Source organism: Phyllopteryx taeniolatus, chromosome 7, assembly GCF_024500385.1.
Source record: "Phyllopteryx taeniolatus isolate TA_2022b chromosome 7, UOR_Ptae_1.2, whole genome shotgun sequence".
NCBI lineage: Eukaryota > Metazoa > Chordata > Actinopteri > Syngnathiformes > Syngnathidae > Phyllopteryx > Phyllopteryx taeniolatus.
The window spans coordinates 13,039,852-13,062,974 of NC_084508.1; the positions used below are offsets into that span (position 1 = coordinate 13,039,852).

A 23,123-nucleotide genomic window follows, 5' to 3' on the forward strand; every position below is an offset into this window, starting at 1 on the left:
CAATATGATTGGCTCCTACGTCGGGGGAAGCGCAGGCAGTGCAGATGTAACGACGTGAACATCGGAAGCATCACATTTGTACGAAATAAAAACAAAGACATTTGTTATAGTTAGGCTTAGGGTGGGTTAAGGTTAGTATTAGGGTGGGTTACGGTGAGTGGGAAACATTATCGCCGCCGCACTTAAGTCACATCTTTTCCCAGCTGGAAGCAGTAGGGAAGGTCTACAGGGATATAACAGCCAATTATAGTGCAGCCGCGCGTGTCCTGGAGCCAGTAATATTGGAGCAGGGCGTGTTCTGCCTAGAATCCTATGTGGGAATCCTAACAACGCGTGAGCGAATGCCAGAAAGCCCCCGCCCCCTCTTTTTTCTTTTTTTTTTTGCCAGAAAGAAATGCTTGTCATAAATTAGGCCAATGTACGTTTGCATTACATTGTTTTGACATGTTAACTCTTGTCATGGAACACATGTTTGTACTATCAACATTTTTCTTCGTCCGGCTGTATAAATAGTGAGGGGGAAAAAGGAAAAAGTATCGTTAGTGTCGTTTTATTCGTGAAAATATTTTGAATGAACATGTTTAAAAATGTACTTTAGTTGGTTTTATTGTATATTGTTAAAAACTGGCGGGGGACTAAAAATTCAAAAATTAAAAATAAAATAAAGCATGTGGTGCCTGTTTGTGACAGTTTTACGACACTTGTCGTAAACCCCATCACTTTGAATGAACCTTTATTGACACATTCATGGACAAACAGTGTGTCCTTCACTACTGTCTGTTTTTGGTGCGCTTCTTAAACCAAGAATCGGCCTTGGTTTGAAAGGAAAGCTCTCTTTTGGGAAACATGGCAGCAAAAATTTTCCCTGTGATCAAGTAAGTGTTTTATTGACGTTTTAGGAGTCAGCTAAATGGAGACGTGCAACCAAGACAGTCAGTTTTAACAGGCGAAACTAGCTGTCTTGCTGTCATAGGCTATCGAATTAATTAAGTCAGTACCATTAAACACATTATTACTATATGTTCTGGTTTCATTCTGTTTTGTAACCTTCTGAACGTCTTACATCAACGAGTTAATATCTACAATTAATTAAAAAAAAGAATAAGCTGAGGACACGTTCCAAGTAGTGCGCCATTATTTTATTAGAATGTGACGTGTTGGAATAGAAGTGTGCTTACGTCTTTGTTCCATCTTAAATTCCAGACTGGCCACGAAGGTGACCATTGCAGGGGGTGCTCTCTACGTGGCCTATGACTCCGGGCTGCTGGGCTCCAGTGAGCAGGGCTCCGAGGCCCTGGGGCGTGCCAGTACAGCCATACCACCCGCTGTGGAGGAGTGGATGAAGTACTTTGGCCTGGAGGTACTAGTGCCAACCTTATATCGAGACACGTCACCTGTACAAGGGCTAAGCGGTTTATGACTGAGTTCTGTGTCTATGGCGGCGACGTTAAGTTTTGTGCGCAATTCAGAACGAGCAGACGTCACTCATCAACATCAACATATGCTAACGGAGTATTTCGTTTCTCCATACTGCTTATCCTGACTAAATTCGTGGGTGTGCTTGAGCCCATCCCAGCTGACTCTGGGTACACCCTGAACTGGATTGAGCATCTCGGCAAACAATCATTCACACTCATATTCACACCTGTGGGGCAATTCAGAGTCTTCAATCAACCTAGCATGCATGTTTTTGGAATGTGGGAGAAAACCTACGCAGCCACAAGAGGAAATGCAAACTCCACACAGGCGAGGCCGGCTTAAAATCAGGACTGTGAGGCCGATGTGCAAAACCAGTCAGCCACCAGCCAATAGAAGGGCACATATAAACAATCAAATTAAAAACAGCAGGTACAGTGGTAACAGAGTGTACCTTCTTGTTCCGTGTGTGGACTTATTCTTACGCTGAGCTAGGGCTGCATGATTATGGCCAAAATGATAATCACGATTATTTTTTATCAATATTGTAATCATGATTATTAATCACGATTATTCCTCATGTTAGGGAAAAATCTTTATTTTTATTGCACTTCTTTTTAATAACAACATGTAACAGTTTGCAGTTCAAAATGAATCTTTAAATAAGAATAAATAATATATAATAAAAAAAAGTAAATGTACCCCCAAAAAAATTCTACTTTAGCAAGGGCTAACTGAATAAATGCTGCTTACTACAAAGTCCAATCATGAATTGCAACGTAATGGAAGCAAATACAGATTATGCATAGAAGGCAATAAACATTACGCTGCAAGCACCGACCTTTCATTTGAAAATCCCTGTCGTCAATATAGTGAATTGTCAAGGACGGTACGTTTCCTTTGTTCTGCTTGACCATTGGTCAGTCGTGCACGGACACGAAGTGCACAGAACTTGACAGTCGTGATTTCCCTCTCCATTGTAGTTTTTTCATTACGGTCGCATTGTAAATGTAAAAAAATCACAGATGTTCAGGCTCATTTAATCGTGGTATCCAAAATCGCGATCATGATTAAAATTCAATTAATTGTGCAGCCCTACTCCGAGCTTCAACTTCAACTAACCTATGCTAGCAAAATAGAGTCTTCAACTAACCTATGCTAGCAAAATAGTAATGTCGTCATTACTATAACTGTTTGTATAAAAAACACTCGGAGGCCAGAAATATAAATAAATTAAACAAGTGGTGGTAACTGAGCATGCCGCCTTGTGGCATGTGATAACAGATTCTTACACCACTGTGCAATCTAGTTCATGATGTGGCGTTCAGAATGTCAAAATATTTTAATTAGTCAATAATTGTGGGGAAAAACACTTCTCGGCAGGGGTGTTTCTAGATCCCCTGGGGGCTCTAGGCAGAAGGGCCATGTAACCCCCCCTCAAAAAAAAGCAAAAACCAGGATGATGGACAAGCAAAGGTATCTTTTATTAAATAATTTACATTTAAAATGAATAACAAGTAACTCCCAACACTGAAAGCAAACTTCACCTACTTTGTATAAATAACTTTAAAAAAAAAAAAAAACCTGAAATGTACACAATTTTCAGAACAAAAACAACCAAGAAAACATGTCGTTGACATGGACAAATATCAGCCACATCTTAGGGGCTCCTACTAGCCATTAGCCAGCAACAGCTATTAAGAAGCCCTATGCAGGGGAGTTTCAACTCATTATCGTTGCAGTGTTTTAATCAGTACCATTGTTTTGTCATTAGCCTATGTGAGCATGTATTCTTACAATGCCCCACAATTAAGTTTAATATGTGCCGTCTGTAACTGCAAAACCTCCAATGACGTAAAACGAGGACCCCCTGTATTTTTAAAAACAAGGTGACGTTGGCATACTGTACAACTATTGTTACATATAAATTGGAATCAAAAAAGATGAATCAAGGCAACTGGATTTTTACTGCTTGTTGAAAACATTTCATCTTTAATCCAGATGGCTTCTTCAATTCTGAATCTTGTCGAGTTGACCCGTTTATGTCTCTGGTAGGTGTGCCAGGTGAGGGGACATACCCATCAGAGACATACTGTAAATAGGGGTACTATTCCAGGTAAAAACAACAACCCCCATGTTAGCAGCCCGAGGGGGCATGTCCAAAAAAGACAAATGGCAGAACTCTGAATCTTTAAAACCTTAACAGCCTTTAGGATTAAAGGTGAAGCATCTTCAATAGTCAAATTGCCTCCATTGAACGTTTGCTGAGACCTGACTTCAGAATCTACATGAACGTATAAACATTAATGTCACTGGAGTTTGAATGGAATGTAATCTTTCTGACTGTCTCAACAGGCTCAGCTTCCAACGCTACCCAAGGTTGAATTCTCTCCGGTAGAGGCCTGGAATTCTGGTGAGCAAATAAATAAATAAATATTAGATCATCAAACAAATGTAAATATCAGACAAATATAACCGAAGTAAACTTAAAATGCTGTTTTTAAATGATTTGATTTATCAGGAAAAAAACCGATTCAAAGTTACCTGGTCTTGTGTGGAAAAAGTAATTACCCCCCTTGTTAAATCATGGCAGAGTTCATAGCAGAGTTCCAAGGCGAATACCACTACTGACCAAAAACAACATAAACGCTCGTCTTACTTTTGCAAAATAAACATCTGAATAATTCCTTAGACTTTTGGGAGAATATTATATGGACTGACGAGATGAAAGTTGAGCTTTTTGGAAGGTGTGTGTCTCGTTACATCTGGCGTAAATGTAACACAGCATTTCACAAAAAGAACATCATACCAACAGTCAAACATGGTGGTGGTAGTGTGGTGGTCTTGGGCTGTTTTGGTCCTTCAGGACCTGGACAACTTGCTGTGATTGATGGATCCATGAATTCTGCTCTTTAACAGAAAATCCTGAAGGAGAATGTTCAGCCATCAATTTGTGACCTCAAGCTGAAGTGCACTTCGATTATGCAGCAGGATAACCATCCAAAACACACAAGCAACTCAACTTCTGAATGGCTTAAAAAAACAAAAAGAAGGTTTTGGAGTGGCCTGATCCAAGTTTAGTCTTGAATCCGATTAAAATGCAGTGGCATGACGTTTTAAAAAGGCAGTTCATGCTCGAAAACCCTCAATTTTAGCTGAATTCAAACAATTCTGCAAGGAAGAGTGAGCCAAAATATCTCCACAGAGATGTGAGAGTGTCATTACCAGTTATTGAAAACGCTTGATTTCAGTTGTTGCTGCTAAGGATGGCCCAACCAGTTATGAGGTTTAGGGGGCCATTGCTTTTTCCACACAGGGCCAGGTAACTGAATCGATTTCCCCCCCATAATAAATTAAATCACCATTTAAAAACAGAATTTTAAGTTCACTTTTTCTGTGCTTGGACAAACTTGGACTTTGAACTATTATCATGCAAAACATCAGCTCAGTGACCATCCAAACCATTTGGAGTTTGGCTTATTTGTTTTTGTAATGTAACAACAATGAATACAAGTGTGAAGTCAATCCAAAGAATAGAAGATGAATAGACTGGTACGTAATTGTATTAGTCTGAGCAATACCTACAGAATAGCGCTTGGCATTATTGTGGACCTGATCACATGTAGCAGCCCCGTACATTTCCATCACAGTCATTACACGTTTTGGTATGACTTTTAAGGCCATATGTGGTACCACTGTATTTATTTTTTTTCACCCAATATCTTTCAATGTTTAGTTTCTGCATAAGCCAGCTGCTAATCCTTGTTTGACTCTGTTGCAGGGGTGCGGTCGTCCATTTCAGCTCTGTCGGAGGCGCCAAGAAAAGCAACCGAATATTCCACTCGGGGCTTGCAATATGTTAAAGACCTCGCCAAGTGAACAGTAACACCTCTGGGGACAAACGGATTATTGTTATTAAATGTCTTTATCACTTTGCACTTGACTGACATGTCCTCAAGAATTGTTGCCTATTGAGCATGGGTGGGGAATGTAAGCCAGGTAGGACACATACGCCCAGCGATAACATTTGGCTTGGCCATGCAATTGTAAACGTATTAAAAAAGAGTACACTAATGCTCCTAATATAATAAACACTTGTTCAATTGTCACCATATTGTCCAATGGAGGACTAAAATGGCCCCGGATAGGAAAAAGATTCCCCACCAGTGTGTTCTATAGAATAGATGTTCACCAAGTTGTTCAATTCAAGGGATGCAGGTTGTACAACCCCAATTCCAATGAAGTTGGGACATTGTGTTGCATATAAATAAAAACAATACAATGATTTGCAAATCATGTTCAACTTATATTTAATTGAATACACTAAAAAGATAAGATATTTCATGTTCAAACTGATAAACTTTGTTTTTAGCAAATCATTAACTTGGAATTTTATGGCTGAAACACGTTTAAAAAAAAAAAATAAAAAAAAAAAAGCTGGGACAGGGTCATGTTTACCACTGTGTTACCTCACCTTTTCTTTTAACAACATTCAATACACGTTTGGGAACTAAAGACACTTAATTGTTGAAGCTTTGTACGTGGAATTATTTCCCATTCTTGCTTGATGTACAGCGTCTGCTGTTCAACAGTCCGGGGTCTCCGTTGTCGTATTTTACGCTTCATAATGCGCCACACATTTTCAATGGGAGACAGGTCTGGACAGCAGGCAGGCCAGTCTAGTACCCGCACTCTTTTACTATGAAGCCACGCTGTTGTAACACATGCAGAATGTGGTTTGGCATTGTCTTGCTGAAATAAGCAGGGGCGTCCATGAAAAAGACGTTGCTTGGATGGCAGCATATGTTTCTCCAAAAACCTTTCAGCATTAATGGTGCCTTCACAGATGTGTAAGTTACCCATGCCATTGGCACTAACACAGCCCCATACCAACACAGATGCTGACTTTTGAACTTTGCGTCCATAACAGTCCGGATGGTTCTTTTGCCCGGAAGACACGACGTCCACAATTTCCAAAAACAATTTGAAATGTGGACTTGTCGGACCACAGAACACTTTTCCACTTTGCATCAGTCCATCTTAGATGAGCTCGGGCCCAGAGAAGCCGGCGGCGTTTCTGGGTGTTGTTGATAAATGGCTTTTGCTTTGCATAGTGGAGTTTCAAGTTGCACTTACGGATGTAGCACCGAACTGTATTTACTGACATTGGTTTTCTGAAGTGTTCCTGAGCCCACGTGGTGATATCCTTTACACATTGATGTCGGTTTTTGATGCAGTGCCGCCTAAGGGATCGAAGGTCACGGGTATTCAATCTTGGTTTTCGGCCTTGCCGCTTACAAGCAGTGATTTCTCCAGATTCTCTGAACCTTTTGATGACGTTATGGACTGTAGATGATGAAATCCCTAAAGTCCTAGCAATTGTACATTGAGGAACATTGTCCTTAAACTGTTGGACTATTTTCTCACACACTCGTTCACAAAGAGGTGAACCTCGCCCCATCTTTGCTTGTGAATGACTGAGCAATTCAGGGAAGCTCCTTTTATACCCAATCATGGCACCCACCTGTTCCCAATTAGCCTGTTCACCTGTGGGATGTTCCAAACAGGTGTTTGATGAGCATTCCTCAACTTACTCAGTCTTTTTTGCCCCCTGTCCCAGCTTTTTTGGAACGTGTTGCAACCATAAAATTCTAAGTTAATGATTATTTGCTAAAAACAATAACGTTTATCAGTTTGAACATTAAATATCTTGTCTTTGTAATGTATTCAATTAAATATAGGTTGAACATGATTTGCAAATCATTGTATGCTGTTTTTATTTGATTTTTAACACAACGTCCCAACTTCATTGGAATTGGGGTTGTAGTATTGTACATAATGCTATAATATAAAGTTTTTAAATAAACAACTATTGCTCAATGTGTCCTCAAATAATTTACTTTTTGGCCGGATATTTCTTTGCTATGCTCCCACTGCCCCAAAACATGCTTGTTAGGTTAAATGGAAACTCAATTGTCCTCAGGTGTGAATGGTTATGGGCCCTGTGATTGGCTGCGACCAGTTCAGGGTGTCGCCCACCTCTTGCCCAAACTCAGCTAAAATGGATGGCGTAATTAATACAATCTTAAAACTTTTCTTTTGTGTCAATAGTTACATATACAGTACAGTGCAAGTATTCACAGTGCTTCACCTTTTCCACATTTTGTTTCATTACAGCCTTATTCCAAAATTGAGTATATTAATTTAATTCAACACCACTTGACAATGTGAAATTTTGTTTTAGATTTTTGACAATGTATTTTAAAAAATAAATATGTACATAGTCTAAGTTTACAAAACTTTTGTTGCCATCGTGCGGTGTTGTGTATGGAATTTAAAGGGGAAATTTATTCCATTTTGGGAAAAAAGGCTGTCACAAAATGTGGAAAAATTGAAGCTTTGAATATTTTACGGACACTGTAGATGAATCAGAACCATCTCACAAGAGCCAATATAATTCAATCATAAAATTCTGCCTTTACAAAGTTAATTCTCACAGATTGTAATTTAATATTTTAGCCTTGGCCAAATTTATATATTGTTGACAATATCAAAACAAATAAAAATGTTTTATCTTGTTAAAGGCGTTTTGTAATAAGTGGCTAATGTGGCTGGTGAGTGTCTTATTTTTAGGGAGTCAATGATTGATAAAAATCCTCATGTAGGTCTTGTATGGTGAGTTTCACACTATTAAAACAGGTTCTACAACCGCTCCCTGTTCCACAATGATTATTTTGATTTTTTCTTCTTCACATGTACAGGAACATAGAATCATAACAAACTTCTGCAAAAATCTTGTTTACCTTAAAATAAGTTTACAGGTGCAGGAGGAAATGAAGTGCAAAGATAAATTCGAGCCAAATAACCAATGTTCTTTTTTTAAAGTTTCATTCAAATTAGATTTTGGATAAATGATACATCTGAGGTTTTGTTGTTTTTAGAAGAGTATGGCATCCTCCACCCCCATGAGTTTGGTGAACTACTGAGAAATCACACAACTACAATCAGAATTGGTTTGAGCTACCTGTTTATTGTTTGGATGAAATATTCACAACAATTTCACACAACTTGTACGCATTAAATACTGAAAGTGCTGCAATGTTTTTGTTTTTTTTAACCATCATGCCTGTAAATGAAGCATATTATTGGGCAGAGGGAGAAAAACTAATCTAAACATGTAAACGTTGTACAATAAAGTGCTCCTGACAATATCAACAGATTATACGACCACTGGTGGTTTTGTATATAAAGTTTTTCATACTGCATCTTTTTAGTTTTTTTTACTGCCAAGCACAACAAGCACCAGGACACACTTGACTGCAAGCATTTTTGCAAGTTGCCTATTGAGAAGACACTTAAACGCAACAACAAAAATAAAAAGCCTTTATACGCGATCTCAAAGACACAGGTGGGGAACCTTTTATCCTAGAAGGACAAAACTGCTATTTATGAAAAAAAAAAAAGTATTATAAGCATTTGTCTGAGGTTGTATTTGTTTTAGTACATGGTTCCTCCACCCCTGCTCTGAGATATGAAAAGTATTGGGAAAAAAATTAATAAAAAATAAGTGAGCCTGAAGGCACTTGATGATTTTTTTTTTTTAATGGTGTCATTGGGATGCAAGCAAATGTCATCCTTCTAAGCATTACAAAGAATGCACTGTTGTTAAAGGAGCAGATACCCTGCGATAATGATGGATTTCATAACATAGCCAAATAGAGGCTAAACACTAAATGTCTTGTAAAGCACTTGTGCGGTATTCCATTCGTCCCGACTTTTAAGTACGTATAATTCCAGAAATAATGGGTTTAACTCCCTTGTTAGTCCACTTAATGCCAATGTGGAGTGGGGTGTATCCCAACTTTGTGTGTCAGCAAACAGAAATATGGCCTTTTACACTTGGAAATGCAGACACGGCGAGTAGATTGAACGCTACAGTTGTGCTGTGCAAACATACAAAGAAAAAAACAAAAAAAGCATACATGAATGAGAAAGCGTCAACTATTCTGCAATGGCTTTAAATAAGAAATTCGAAAGATGGGTGAGGGAGGGATCTCTCTTTCTAGGTGGTTTTCACCAGGTCATAGACATGGATGTGAAAGTCATCATCATATTTGATGTAGTAGACGGAGGGCTTGGCAGGGACCTGGTAGATGACCAGGCCGGTCCTTTTCACACCTTTGTCCGTCACGTACTCCACCTGTTTGCCCACCAGGCTCTCAGTCTCTTCCCCCGGCTTCCTGTCGGCAGGCAGCAGGTGTTTGTTTTCTGAACAAAATGGAAATGTTGAGATGTTTTGATCAAAATGTGTGTGGCATTTTAAAAGTACAGTGGTGTGAAAAAGTGTTTGCCCCCTTCCTGATGTCTTATTTTTTTGCATGTTTGTCACACTTAAATGTTTCCATCCAACAAATTTAAATATTAGTCGTAAACACAAAATGAATGAATTTTTAAATGAAGATTTTTATTATTAAGGGAGAAAAAAAATCCAAACCTACATGGCCCTGTGAGCAAAACGTGATTGCGCCCTAAATCTAATACCTGGTTGGATCACACTTAGCAGCAACAACTGCAATAGAGTGTTTGCAATAATTTGCAATGAGTCTCTTACAGCGCTGTAGAGGAATTTTGGACCACCCATCTTTACAGAGTTGTTGTAATTTAAACCACATTGGAGGGTTTTCAAGGATGCACCGCCTTTGTAAGGTCATGCCACAGCATCTCAATCGGATTCCACTCCAAAATCTTAATTTTGTTTTTCTTCACCCATTCAGAGATGGACTTGCTGGTGGTGATCATTGTCCTGCTAACAAACAGGTCACGAACAGATGGCCGGACATTCTCCTTCAGGATTTTTTGGTAGACAGCAGAATTCATGGTTCCATTTATCATAGCAAGTCTTCTGGGTCCTTAAGCAGCAAAACAGCCCCAAACCATCAGACTACCACCACCATATTTTACTGTTGGTATGATGTTCTTTTTCTGAAATGCAGTGTTACTTTAATGGGACACACACCTTCCAAAAAGTTCAACTTTTGTCTCGTCAGACCACAGAGTATTTTCCCAAAAGTCTTGTGGATCATCAAGATGTCTACTTGCAAAATTGAGACGAGCCTTAATGCTCTTTTTTGCTCAGCAGTGGTTTTCGTCTTGGAACTCAATTCTTATGGTGGGGTCATGAACACTGACCTTAACTGAGTTAAGCTCTTGGGTTCATTTTGGTCAGCCAGCCACTCCTGGGAAGGTTCACCACTGTCTATGTTTTGGCCATTTGTGGATAATGGCTCTCACTGTGATTCGCTGGCGTCCCAAAGCTTTAGAAATGGCTTTATAACCTTTTCCACACTGACAGATCTCGATTATTTTATTTCTCATTTGTTCCTGAATTACTTTAAATGCATGATGTCTAGCTTTTGAGGATCTTTTGGTCTACTTCACTTCGTAAGGCAGGTCTCCTATTGAAGTGATTTCTTGATTGAGAACAAGTATGGTAGTATCAGGCCTGGGTGTGACTAGAGAAATGTAACTTGGGTATGATAAACAACAGTTATGTTTTAACAGGGACGGCAATCACTTTTTCCACACAGGGCCATGTAGGTTTGGATTCTTTTTCTCACTTAATAATAAGAACCATTTAAAACTGCATTTGGTGTTCACTTGTGTTGTCTTTGACTAATATTTAAATTTGTTTGATGAGGTGCAGGTATTCTTTTTGTCCACTTAGTTTTGCCATCCTCATTTTTCTACACTGTTGTACATCTGCCTTTGAATGTGTGTGCCTTTAAAAGGCAGGGGCCTGGCTTGTTGAGTGACGCTGATGTGGGCTCAGGATAGCGATAGTTAAGTGGCTAATCGCGTAGCCCTCGGTAGCTCGTAAATGAATGCACTTGTGTGTTTTTCTTACTGTTTATTTAGTAAAGTGATTGAAAGTGCACCGGCGCCTATGTCTGTCCTTGACCACCTGTGGAGGGATTAAAATTCGTTCTAACTAGTGGTGGTAGGCTATATTACATTAACTAACGATGTAGTGAGTAAAATCATCCTAAACTTTGGACATTGTCTTTCATGCTGAAATATAGCGAAAAATGTGTGTTAAAATTAGATCTGTACAATTTCAAAATCTGCAATACAGTGAATGGTGATATGGTGAGGGAAGACTGTACTGTTAGGCAATAGTTACCTTCAAATTACTGATGATAACTGCCACCTTTTGCAAAAAAAAAAAAATATAAAACAGAATGACTCGAAATAATCCAGAGTCCATAAGAAAAAGTCTGCAGCACGCTCAGGCAAATTAATGCACACAATGTACGTGCCATATGATTAATCTGATCGCTTATTCACGATAACCGACACCTCGCACGATAGAAATAAACAGAACTAGAAATAATCCAGTGTGAAAAAAATATATAAAGTCCGCGCCATGCTTGGACACATGCATTTACTGAAGACTACTTATTGATCCAGGTATAGTTATTTTCCTACACACAATGCTGTACTATTCTTACTGTTACTGTTCACTTCTGAATGTAAAGTAGGGTTGCAGAATCAAATGGAATTTTAATCGTGATCACGATTTTTGCTGCCACGATTAAATGAGCCTTATCGTTGATTTTTTACATTTAAAATGTGGGCACTGCTGCATGCCCGCAACCTAGTCAGTCAGCCACCAGGGGGCGAACATATGGTTAAATTCAAAATAAAAGCCTAAAATGGCATTGATGTCCAATGTAGTAATATATGACGCTTTTATTTTGAAGTTGGACCTCTCAGCACGTTGGCGGAGAGGTGGCGTGTCACGGTAAAACACTAATTTCTAATTTCGGCTTTTCAGCTGGCCTGACCGCAATGGAAAACAAAAAACTCTGAAGTAAATGGAGAGGGAAATCACAACTATTCTTTGCAGTTTGTGACCGTGCACAACTGACCAATGGTCAAGCTGGAAAATGGTAACGTAACGTCCTTGACAATTCACCATATTGACGACAGGGATTTTCAAATGAAAAGTCGGTGCTTACAGCCTAATAATGTTATTGCCTTCTATGCATAAACTGTATTGACTTCCATTAAGTTGCAATTCCTGATTGCACTTTGTAATAACACATTTATTCAGTTAGCCCTCGTGAAAGTAGCATTTTTTTTGTACATTTTGAACTGAAAACTGTTACATATTGTTTGTTAAAAAGTAGTGCAATTTTTCCCTAACATGAGGAATAATCGGGATTAATAATCCCGATTACAATATTGATCAAAATAATTGTGATTATTATTTTGGCCATAATCTTCAAGCGCTAATGTATAGTCTCTATTTATTCCAGTGCAGTTTATAATTCTCATCTGTCTACAGTATATCCTACAGTATAGTTCTCCTATAGATGTGAACCAGGTGTCTTAATACTTTTGCCTAAAGAAAGAGTAGTTACTGTATGCTAATAATGCTGGAATGCGTGTCAGATGGTGCAAATCTTGGTGGTTAAATAATGTATTAAAAATAATTAGTCTTGACACACTTTCCAATGGGGAGCCCAGAGACACAATTAAAAATGGTTGTTCTGGACACGCCATTACGTACCCGCTTCGGGCAGAATCCTGAGGTCCCCGTCGGCATAGTCGTCCCACAGTTGGTACATATAAAGAACTGGGTCCTTTTCATAGGTGATATAATACCAGTTGGTCATGATTGGCGCTCTGGAGAGCACCATCCCTCGCCACTCGTTCTTCTCACCATCTTCCTTTTCAAAGAGATGCTCCACGGCTTTGCCGACCAGCTCCTCGGCCCCCGTGGGTATCTTGATCCTGTTGTTTACTGTGCACAAAGATGCATGAGATGAATCCCCCCCCCCAAATTACGCACAATTTGAGGTACAACCACAGTAATAATAATTAGAATGAACTAATGCTTTCAGCAGCGATGAACAGGCACTTGCACCCACAATTCCAAGGAGAATCTTTGAAATGATCATCAACCTTTGAGTAAAGCGCCAATCACAATAGATCGCATAGGCAAAAGATTTTAGCGTCGCCCATCTGTCTCGTAGGTTACTGGCTTGCTTTTAGGGTACATTTGGGTGTATCTCCAAGTAGGCGTTTGTCAGTATGTATGTACCCTGTAAATCACCCAAAATGCCCAAACGAAAATTGCCAACTTCATATTACATATTGGGAATGGATCCTTGAGACTTTTTCTAAGCATCCAGTTATGATAAATATTTCCACCAAGTTTCAGGTTGTTCAGTGAAACTGGTGTCAGGAGCGGATATTTTTTTCTAACTTGTTGATCGCAGACCTCTAAAATACACATTTTCTCTAGGATATATACACTTGCAAACTTGTGTTAGTTTTCAGGCACATTGAGGGCCCCAAACAGGTGAGTCATTGTTCTGATTGGGGCTCATTTGGGCCAATTCTCTAGTTGGAGTTAGTTATAGTATGATCCCTGGAATTTGCCCAAAATGACCGCTTCAACCAAAACTGCTGACTTCCTGTTCAATTTCAGCCATTGGTCCTTGAGACATACATGTTCATGAGTCCTGTTATGCTAGATATGGCCACCCAATTTCATGTTAATTAAAGTTATATCTGGGCTGAATTTTTTCTAAATTTTGTGGTGTGTGTGGAGTTATTGATGGTGTTTTGAGTGGTTGTGTTCAGGCACCCCTAAACAACACATTCACCAGGATACACAGACTTGCAAAAATTGGTGACTTTCAGGCATGTTCACGCCCCTAAAAGGCCATTCATTTGTCATAAGAATAATAAGGGACATGTTTTCATGAACATACCAACACTTTCTGAGAGGACCTGCAGGTTAGACACGCGCTCGTCCTTAAACAGCTCAATGCCGTAGACGCAGTCAAAGCCGTCGTACTTGACCATGAAGAGTGACGGGTTAACGCCGAGTCGGTCCAGCACGGTGCCTTTCCATTTGCTCTGGTTGCCCTTCTCGCGCCAGTTGTGCTGAATGCGCACGCCAAGGATGCAGTTGGGGTCGGGGCTCCCGGCATCGCTCAGCTCCCCGATGCTTCGCTTCCTGCCAAATGAAAGGGTGTTATTTCCCTCTGACTTGGGCCATCGAGAGTACATACAGTAAATCTGTGGGGTTATCATTCTGAAATATGACCTTTAAGGAACTACAGTGTAACCAAGATAAAACAGACCACGATATAGCGTATATTGGATAAAACACACCGTCAGGACTGAACAATGTGGCCGCTGTTGTTTCCTAGCGCTGTGGCGCAATGTAGGCAGAGAATGGGACTGATTTATTTCCAGGTCATAGATATACAATATGAATCGAGCCAATTCCAAAAGACATGCCTCCTATGCCTATGTGGCAGCCATGTTGAATGTGGGGCATTGACGTGGTGGCCATGGTGTAATGGTTCTATTGATTGTCTATTGTACATAGAGCACTGACAGAGAGAGAGTGAGAGAGCATCATGGTTGCGGAATACAAAACAAGTATTAAGTAAGTCTGGAACATGCTATTTTTGGTACAGTAAAACATTTTTCTTTTTTTGTCAAGCCATTCGCCTTTGGCAAGCACACAAATTCCTCGCAGGTCATGAAAGCGACTCGCCTATAAGTACTGTACGTCAACAATGTCACCTTGACCAAGATGTTCCACTGTATTTCATTTACGCTGCAAAGGCACCCCTAACAAGAGCGTTATCAGCATTTACAAGCATGATACATGAGATTGGGATCTCCCAATGGTTGAAAAATGCATCAGAAATACATGTGCTTCAGTGACTTCCAAAATGTTGTAAGATGATAGTCAGGGATTTGTTAAACAGTGGCTAAATTGCTACAAAAAAGGTGGTGCAAACATCAATGTGTACCACTAACTTATGGATGAACATTCCAAATGAAAGATGGTACTGGGAATATTCTCAGTGAATGTAGGTTTTACAATGTGAATTTGATCCACTTTATGTTTCAATTAAATTTCAAATGAACAATACAAAACCAAGAGTGACTTTTGAAACATTCAAAGAAATCAGCAAGTCAAGGATTTGTCAGGATTTTTGGGTGGGTCTGTATTCAGCTATAATAGATCCTCCCCAGCATTGAGCAACAGCAGAATTTCATCAGAATCAGAATCATCTTTATTTGCCAAGTATGTCCAAAACACACAAGGAATTTGTCTCTCATCTCCACGTTCAGAACCAAGACAAGAGCCATCGCTACAAAGCTGACCTTTATACACAGCAGAAAGTGGAGCAAACAATTGCGATTCTGAGGCGAGGTGATTGGTGGAAAAGTGAGCAATGAGAACACGTTTTCTAATCTTCTCTTCTCCTGTCTTGCCACCCAGTGTAGAAGGCCAGTATTACAATGCAGGCAAAGGACAGGGGATACAATTTTTGTATATGCCTTGGGCCGCTTAAAAAACAGGTGGTGGGCCGCAAAGGGCCGTAGTTTGAATATGTCTTGTGTAATGTGTTACAAAATGTGTTAAAAGAAAATTTTTTGATTTAATCGTAAATGCACTTAATATATGCTGTATTAAGAAACATTTGTTTGATCGATGCACCATAATTTTCCATACAACTCGTACCGCCCTTGGGAGATTTTTTTAAAGTTTAGTTTATATATTGTTTCAGACTAAGGGAATGTTCATAAATTTAATCTAACGCTCTGAGAGTGCAGTGTTCAGAAGGGCAGAACGCGCTCCATTTTCTATGACTTTACGAACGAGCGTGTTTGCCATTGGCAGGGTTATGTCAGTGCATCAGCCATACTGAATGTGTCAGTTTTGCCAGTAAACATCTCGTCCTGCCTGACGCTCCGGCCGCTCTGTCTTCTAAATCAGAGCGGCGGAAGTGCCCTCCGGCACTCCCAGATTGTGGGGCTCGGAATAACCAAACGGCACACTCCAACAATGCTTTTGAGTTTACGAACCTTCCGGAGTATTGAGCGCACACTTGGAGTAAATTTCCAAATGTTAGGGTTCAGAGTGTTGTTGGAGTGTGCCGTTCAGTGATTGGGAGTGTCGGAGCGCACTCCTGACGCTCTGACTGAGGAGACAGAGCGGCTGGAGCGTCAGACAGGACGAGATGATAACAGGCACAACTGACACATTCAATATGGCGAACGCACTGACGTATCCCAGCCCACGGGCAACACATGCGTTCGTAAATTCCTATAAAATGGGGCGCGCTCTGCCTCTCTGAACTCTGCACTCTTAGAGCAGTGAGAGCGTAAGATAAAATTTCCGAACGTTCCCTAAATACATCTTAGTATTAACATACCTGCCTCTTTTCTTTGACATGCCTCCACAAATTCGAAGGTTACAGGCTGAAAGGAAAACAGAACATTGTTTTAGTTATTCAGTCGGCTAGTAAAATAGCTACAGCATGTGAAACATTTCCCAAAACATCTTGAGCAAATTGCGCCAACGACTGACGTCATCGTAATGCGCGCAGATCGACAGCTCCCCTCAGCCAATGCGATCCCGTCCTGCGGAACCACTTCCTGTGTATTTACGTCACCTAAACTGCGTCGATCGCAATGGAAGTGATTATGTGTATGTATGTATGTATGTATCTATGTGTGTGGGCGTGTGCCACCGTCTGGCACGGCTAACTAGCAGTTAGCTCACCGCTAAGGAACACTTTGGAACTAACGAGACCCTGTTCGGTACGCCAGCCGTGTCGAACCGACAGCTAGTGCTGGCAAAATGACACATAAAAAAAAAAAAAAGAAGTATGTCCCAAATGTGACGAGACGAAGGCTATAGAAGGCGCCGACACACCTGTGCTGGCTTACATCCAACATATAAGGTCAAGTTTAATTCTGTAATCTCATGTTACCAGTTTCCCTCGCTTGTCCGAGTGCCACCTCAATGCAGACGTTTCAGGGAGGCAAGGGGCGGCGAGAAGCTACATCCGTCCCTTTCGAAGTTCCACTGACAGCCGAAAAGCACACACTGACTGGACGCCGAGTCGCCGACGAGCTTTTCGTCTGCTTTCACCTGCACGCAGATTTCATTTCGGTTCTGTTCGTCTGCCAAAGAAAATGTTGCTCCACACAGAACCCGACTCGGGGAAATCTCGCGAAAGCTGCGTGAAAAGCGGGAGCTGGAGGGCGAGGACTTCATTTCCCAAGCATGCCTTTTGGCCCCGACCAACCAGAGAAGACGTGGGCATGCGCGCTATGGACGCTGGGCAATGTAGGCGGGCAAGCTCAGTAGACATGGTAGGAAGTATTTTAAATTTTAACATGGGAAAATTGTTGTAGTATAAATTTTGTACGAAAGAAAAAAAAGTTGTCATAATTATTAGATACTAAGTCATAAAAATGAGATACTAAGTCACAGTTATGAGATATTAAATCACATTTGCAATATAGTAAGTATCAGCTATTCAATCAAAATGAGAAACTATCTCATAGGTCAAATTTTTTAAATTATTATTATTTTAAACCTTTTTTCCCCCCTACATTTCTTTTACTGGCAGAAACGTCCATAAAAAAAATAGTCTGGCATTATTTTAAAGTAAAATGTTCCCCATTTCTGAAAATGAGCTACCAACATAATATACTAATGAATTCATACTACGTTTTTAACATAAGAAAATGAGCGTGGTAGAATTTCAGTTTTGGGTGTGGGTACTTTTTTGGCCTTTTCATTAGACATGTTTATCCAATTTCATGTCCAACTATGTTCATTTTAACATGAGAAAATTAGTATAGAATTTTAAAGTATTCTTTTCCTAAATTGTAATAATTAGCTTATCGACTTGTCACAAAAGATATACTGTACTTCAAAACTATGAGTTTCCCTTTCAATGTGGGCGGCACGATCAACCAACGTGTACAAAGGGATCCTGCAAAATTGGCTTCATTCAGTGCACGTGAAAAGGCGAAACAGGCAACTCGTGACTGCTTCACTATGGCAACGTGCCTGCTCACAATGTGCTGAGCATCCAACAGTGCCTGGTTGAGAAAAACACAGCTGTACTGGAGCAACCAATCTTTCTAGTAGTGAGTGAAGGCATGGTAGAGATGGCTGTAAAGGTACGGTAGACTTCAGGGGAAATACTTCAAATTGGGAAACTTACTACTTACGTACTTTTTAAATAGCATTTAAAATACGGTACGTATTTTTTGTGACACCAGTCCTGGAACATTTCCGACACGCCTTGTATTAAAACTGATCTGCCAATATAATATACAAATTCATGTACATTTTTACAAAACAAAATGAGTGCAGTATTTTTTAAATGTATTTTTCCCCATTTATTAAAATAATCTACCAATCGAATATACACATTTATACTTAAATATACTGGATGCATTTTAATTTAAGAATTTTTCTTTTGTTTTTTCTTCTTCAAAATTTGAATAATTACCACCCCAAAAAATAAAAAGTTTAATATACACATTTATTTATATTCAATTAACTCTGTGTTATTTTAACTGATTGGCTGGAGAATGTCCATTTTTCCAAACTAAATATGCTTAATTTCCCTATAAAGCATTATGCAAATATTTAAAAAACGTATTGTGCACTTTACCAACTCATTTTTGGAATTTACATAATATATATACTGTACTGCATATAAAATGTAATATTTAAATAAGAGGCAATGTTAATGTGAGGCGGGTTAATGGAACAAGCACTAAAATGTAATACTATACAAACTATTGGGAAAAAAATACTGAATATATCCTCTAGTTCAGTGGTTCAAAATTTTCTACTATAAGTGGACCTGTTGATCATGTTACCCTACAACATTTAACCATCTATAATTGGGATTGAAAACGCTTGTTTCTAGTCAATGCATATGTAATATTTATTTAATCCCCAAAACAAATTGTCAAAAGCTTCCTCTGAAATGACCAGTGGTTGCTTCTTCGTTACAATGGTAAAGCAAGCAAAAAAGAAACTCAAAGAAACTTCTGGATTTGTTATTTTCAATTCCGCTTTGTCTCTGCCTGGCTATGAAAACGTCAATTAATCTGGAAAATGGACCATCTGAAGCGTGCCTAATGCGTACAACATACTGTAGCAAAATCAGTGACATTCCGACATAAATGATTATCATGCATTGACTAACTCAGCACTAATACATCAGTTGTGTAACTGGACACAATGATGTCACACAGCTTGATGGTCATTTGTTGAATTTCTATTCAACACCGTGGATATCCAGTCAGTGAAGGCCGAGACACGAGTGTAGACGTCGGGGGTTCTGGGGTTCCCGCAGCGTCGCCCGGAGAACGACACCACGCCTGCCGCCTCGCCGTCGCAGATCAGTGGACCACCTGAATCACCCTGAACATGTCACACACAAACACACAAGTAGGAGAGTCATACAAGAATGTGACTGAATAAACCTTATATCAGTTTGTGGTACTTTTGTTTGTTGGCTCGTAGATGAAGTTCATACGAGTTTTTCTGGCTGGGTTGGCTATTCCAGTGACCGCTACCATCAAACGTGACATACACAACAGCTTACAGATTTGTAAGTAGCAACGTGACAACTGGCCAGGCTGCCATCTTTGTTGAATTTTTAGTAAAACATGGAACATACATTTCAAATGCCTCAAATGTCCTCCACACGTCTACTAGCATAAGTGACGCCATTTGAAAGGTCACGGTGATTCTGACGCGGCGACTTGCAAAACCCCTCTGAATTTAGGCACGTACAAGCTTATTGGCAGATGTTTTTAACTGAAACTTATCAGCCAATCGGAGAAGGGGTTCCCCCAAGTAGCAGATGAAATTAAAAGGTCGAGGTGATGTGTTCAAAAATAATGAAGCTACTACTGTTTTACTGTAATTTTGTGGTTTTGTGATCACATTTTCTATAGGCAACAATAGACAAAAACTTTCCCTCAAAAGGCTTGTTTTTTTGTTTTTTTTAATAAATCAATTTCTCCAGAACCCATCATCTGATTTTCAAAAATGGTAGTGCTTGTGCTCAGATAGAAGTGGCCGTTCCAACCACGCATTTTGGCAGACTGCTTTTCTGGGCATATCTTGTCATTTGCTACTCTAAGCCATTTATTTTTAAGGGTAATGTTGTAAAATGAGTGAAATGATAAAGTGTTTTGGGATCATAGTTTGGGTATATTTAGGGTTTAAACTATCAATATTGGCAATTACATTTTTACGGGGTTTTTCCTTATTCGCAAATTTTTACGACTCGCGTGGGGACTTGGTCCCTCGAATAGCGAGGGTTCATTGTCGTGTGGATGTGTGCCCGTCATGAGAATAACCCTGTTGGCTAATGCTAATATGCGCACCTCTTTTTATGGTAGTGGTCCCGTGCGGTCAAGATCTTACCGAGCAGAAGCCTTGAAAGGCGCGGGACCCCGTGCCGCACACCATGGTCCTGGTGATGGGAACTATCTGCCATCGTCGGCGACATGTGCGCTGCGACAGCAGGGTGACGTTGACCTCCTGAAGAGTGATGGGCAAGGTGTTGTTATCACCGATGTCCCCCCAGCCGGCCGTGATGCACCTGCTGCGTCTTTGCAGACGTCCTCTTTTGGGAACGATCAGCTGCACCGCCTCAGTCAGGATGGCACTGCCGTTGAGCTGACAGGTGTCAAATAGGTGTGACCTCATCAAAGGAGTATTCTAGTTGTCTTTTGCATGTTCCATGGCTTTTTGTGGCACAAAAAGATGCAGCGTGATTTAACGTATTCACCCTCAGAAGCATAATGTCGTTTTCATGGCCGTTGTAGTCGGGATGTGGGATGTCTTTAGCAGTGGTGAACACCTGCTTGGTGGACTCATTACCTGTCAGGGAGTCTACTCCCAGTACCACCGTGAAAGCGCTGTAAAAGTACACATTAATGCAGATTTCATACAGAGTCAAGGTTCTTAATAGACAACATCAATATAAAAGTGACGACTGGCAATACCCATCCATACATTTTATATTGCCCTGCTCCAGTGATAGGCAGGGTACACCCTGGACTGTTCGTCAGCCAATCACAGGGAACACATAGACAAACAACCATTGACACTCACACCTGCGGACAATTTAGGAGGAAGACCTGAAGAAAACCCATACACGCACAGGGAGAACATGGAAACTTTACACAGGAAGGCCACAGCCCAAATTTGAAATCCGAATCTCAAAACTGAGAAGTGGAAGTCCTAACCATTAGCCCCATCGAAAATGTAATGCACAATGTTAAATTGAAGAATAAAAAGCATTGTGGAGGTCAGGCGGGCACATCAGAAGCTGGAAAATATTCATTCATTCGTCACAAAAGTGCAGCTTAGCTTTCATTGTGGATAAAACATTGGGAGTAACTTTAACTTATTTATTGACAAAATAGCAATGGTAAGGAAACTAAAACCATTTGGACTAGCTTATTTTTTTAAATGAGTTTTCTTTCTCGTGAAACTTGAATGAATCACTGTGAAGATTTTCAACTCTTTTCATGAATTAATTATGACACTGACCGCTTGGTGGCACTGTGCGCTGCAGTGACCACTATTTTTTTTAAATCACATTATACACTTAAATTAATATTTCCATCCATCCATCCATTTTCCATACCGCTTTTCCTCACTAGGGTGGCGGACGTGCTGAAACCTATGCCAGCTGACTCAGGGCGAGAGGTGGTCCATGCTCTCGTGCTTCCATGTTTTTTCTATGGGTACTACAGCTTCCTCTCACATTCCAAAAGCAGGCACGTTAGGTTCACTGAAGACTCTAAATTGTCCATAGGTGTGAATGAAGGAATTTAAACATCCCTCAATTCAGAGCCAATAATTAAGTAGTTTTATGCTTTTTCTTACCGGCGTATCCTGCAGTGTGCTGCAGTGAGGACAAAGTCTTGTCTAATCAGCGAGCCACCGCAGATGTGCTGCCCACGAAATTGCAGTGAGGCCATGTATGGACGCGAGTGCGGCAGAGCGTCTCTGCCTCCAATGATGTGAGTGCCGTCAGCTCCTAAAAACCCATAAAACTGTCCTCGTATTATTTCTTAAGGAGGAATATAAACTTTCTTGAAGAAGACAAGCTCACCATATAGGATGAAGAAAAGCAACAGTATGATGGCCATGGTACTTGCTCTGATGCACACTTTCCTCTCAGGCTTCTTCCTCTTATTTAGTGCACTAACTTGGGTTGTGGTCTGTCGTTGCTTCAGTGGATTTCCCAACATGCTGGTGGAGGTTTTGCAAAGTTGACAGTTACAAAAAAGCAGGTTTGCGCGATTTATTCAACTTAGAATATCTGTGCATCCAAAACCAATACACTTCTTTTTCAAATATTTGTAACAGAGTATAAAATAACATTGGCAATGATAGTGAGCCACATGCTGCTTCACCAAGTCTAAAGACAAAGATATCTGACCACTTTTAGCTCACTGCTCTGGTATATTACACATGCCAAAGTTCATCCAGAATATTCAAGAAAAATATGTCCCAAAAGTTCAAAAAATAAACGCCTGCATCTTCTGAGACTTAAGCTCTCAGTATTCAGACTTGGTGAAGCAGCAAGTGGCTCATTATCCAGGTTATTTTTAGTGCGAGTAACTGTAACAATGCTTATGCAATTTATCCTCTATTGTACAACCTGCAGTGAGATGAAATTCGCCCAGAGTTCCTAAAGGCTCTGGATGTTGTGGGGCTGTCCTGGTTAACACGCCTCTGCAACATCGCATGGACATCGGGGACAGTGCCTCTGGATTGGCAGACTGGGGTGGTGGTCACCCTTTTTAAAAAGGGGGACCGG

The 23,123-nt window shown here is 40.2% G+C and overlaps 3 protein-coding genes across 4 annotated transcripts; 1 reads left to right on the forward strand and 2 right to left on the reverse strand.

Moving 5' to 3' along the window:
- Positions 1 to 715: 715 nt before the first annotated feature.
- On the forward strand, positions 716 to 8,636 carry micos13 (mitochondrial contact site and cristae organizing system subunit 13). The gene is made up of 4 exons (XM_061778107.1): positions 716 to 875; positions 1,204 to 1,360; positions 3,772 to 3,829; positions 5,198 to 8,636. Exons 1-4 carry the CDS (start codon positions 847 to 849, stop codon positions 5,293 to 5,295), a joined length of 342 nt encoding a protein of 113 aa, XP_061634091.1. The 5' UTR covers positions 716 to 846; the 3' UTR covers positions 5,296 to 8,636.
- Positions 8,427 to 17,484, reverse strand: LOC133480309 (spindlin-W-like). Of its 2 annotated transcripts, none has more exons than XM_061778105.1 (5): positions 17,232 to 17,484; positions 16,671 to 16,716; positions 14,199 to 14,446; positions 12,989 to 13,222; positions 8,427 to 9,684 (listed from the first exon to the last, which is right to left on the reverse strand). In XM_061778105.1, exons 2-5 carry the CDS (start codon positions 16,688 to 16,690, stop codon positions 9,479 to 9,481), a joined length of 708 nt encoding a protein of 235 aa, XP_061634089.1. In that variant the 5' UTR covers positions 16,691 to 16,716; positions 17,232 to 17,484; the 3' UTR covers positions 8,427 to 9,478. The 2 variants fall into 2 exon arrangements, with proteins under 2 accessions (XP_061634089.1, XP_061634090.1); XM_061778106.1 differs by having other exon boundaries at positions 14,199 to 14,442; positions 17,232 to 17,483.
- Positions 17,485 to 19,200: 1,716 nt separating this feature from the next.
- On the reverse strand, positions 19,201 to 22,530 carry LOC133480308 (serine protease 57-like). Its single transcript, XM_061778104.1, has 5 exons — positions 22,413 to 22,530; positions 22,184 to 22,337; positions 21,078 to 21,207; positions 20,711 to 20,965; positions 19,201 to 19,696 (listed from the first exon to the last, which is right to left on the reverse strand). Exons 1-5 carry the CDS (start codon positions 22,447 to 22,449, stop codon positions 19,520 to 19,522), a joined length of 753 nt encoding a protein of 250 aa, XP_061634088.1. The 5' UTR covers positions 22,450 to 22,530; the 3' UTR covers positions 19,201 to 19,519.
- Positions 22,531 to 23,123: the final 593 nt, after the last annotated feature.

What these genes read in the sequence shown, in the direction of transcription:
- LOC133480309 (XM_061778105.1), bottom strand. Translation starts at nt 16,690, where the DNA reads ATGTCAAAGAAAAGAGGCAG. An exon ending in ATGTCAAAGAAAAGAGGCAG is followed by an intron (nt 14,447 to 16,670) that starts GTATGTTAATAC and finishes TTCATTTGGCAG; the next exon opens with GAAGCGAAGCATCGGGGAGC. An exon ending in GGTCCTCTCAGAAAGTGTTG is followed by an intron (nt 13,223 to 14,198) that starts GTATGTTCATGA and finishes CTTTGTGCACAG; the next exon opens with TAAACAACAGGATCAAGATA.
- LOC133480308 (XM_061778104.1), bottom strand. Translation starts at nt 22,449, where the DNA reads ATGGCCATCATACTGTTGCTTTTCTTCATCCTATATG. An exon ending in GCACACTGCAGGATACGCCG is followed by an intron (nt 21,208 to 22,183) that starts GTAAGAAAAAGC and finishes GTACTTTTACAG; the next exon opens with CGCTTTCACGGTGGTACTGG. An exon ending in CCTTTCAAGGCTTCTGCTCG is followed by an intron (nt 19,697 to 20,710) that starts GTAAGATCTTGA and finishes TGACATGTTCAG; the next exon opens with GGTGATTCAGGTGGTCCACT.
- micos13 (XM_061778107.1), top strand. Translation starts at nt 847, where the DNA reads ATGGCAGCAAAAATTTTCCCTGTGATCAA. An exon ending in AAAATTTTCCCTGTGATCAA is followed by an intron (nt 876 to 1,203) that starts GTAAGTGTTTTA and finishes CTTAAATTCCAG; the next exon opens with ACTGGCCACGAAGGTGACCA. An exon ending in GGTAGAGGCCTGGAATTCTG is followed by an intron (nt 3,830 to 5,197) that starts GTGAGCAAATAA and finishes ACTCTGTTGCAG; the next exon opens with GGGTGCGGTCGTCCATTTCA.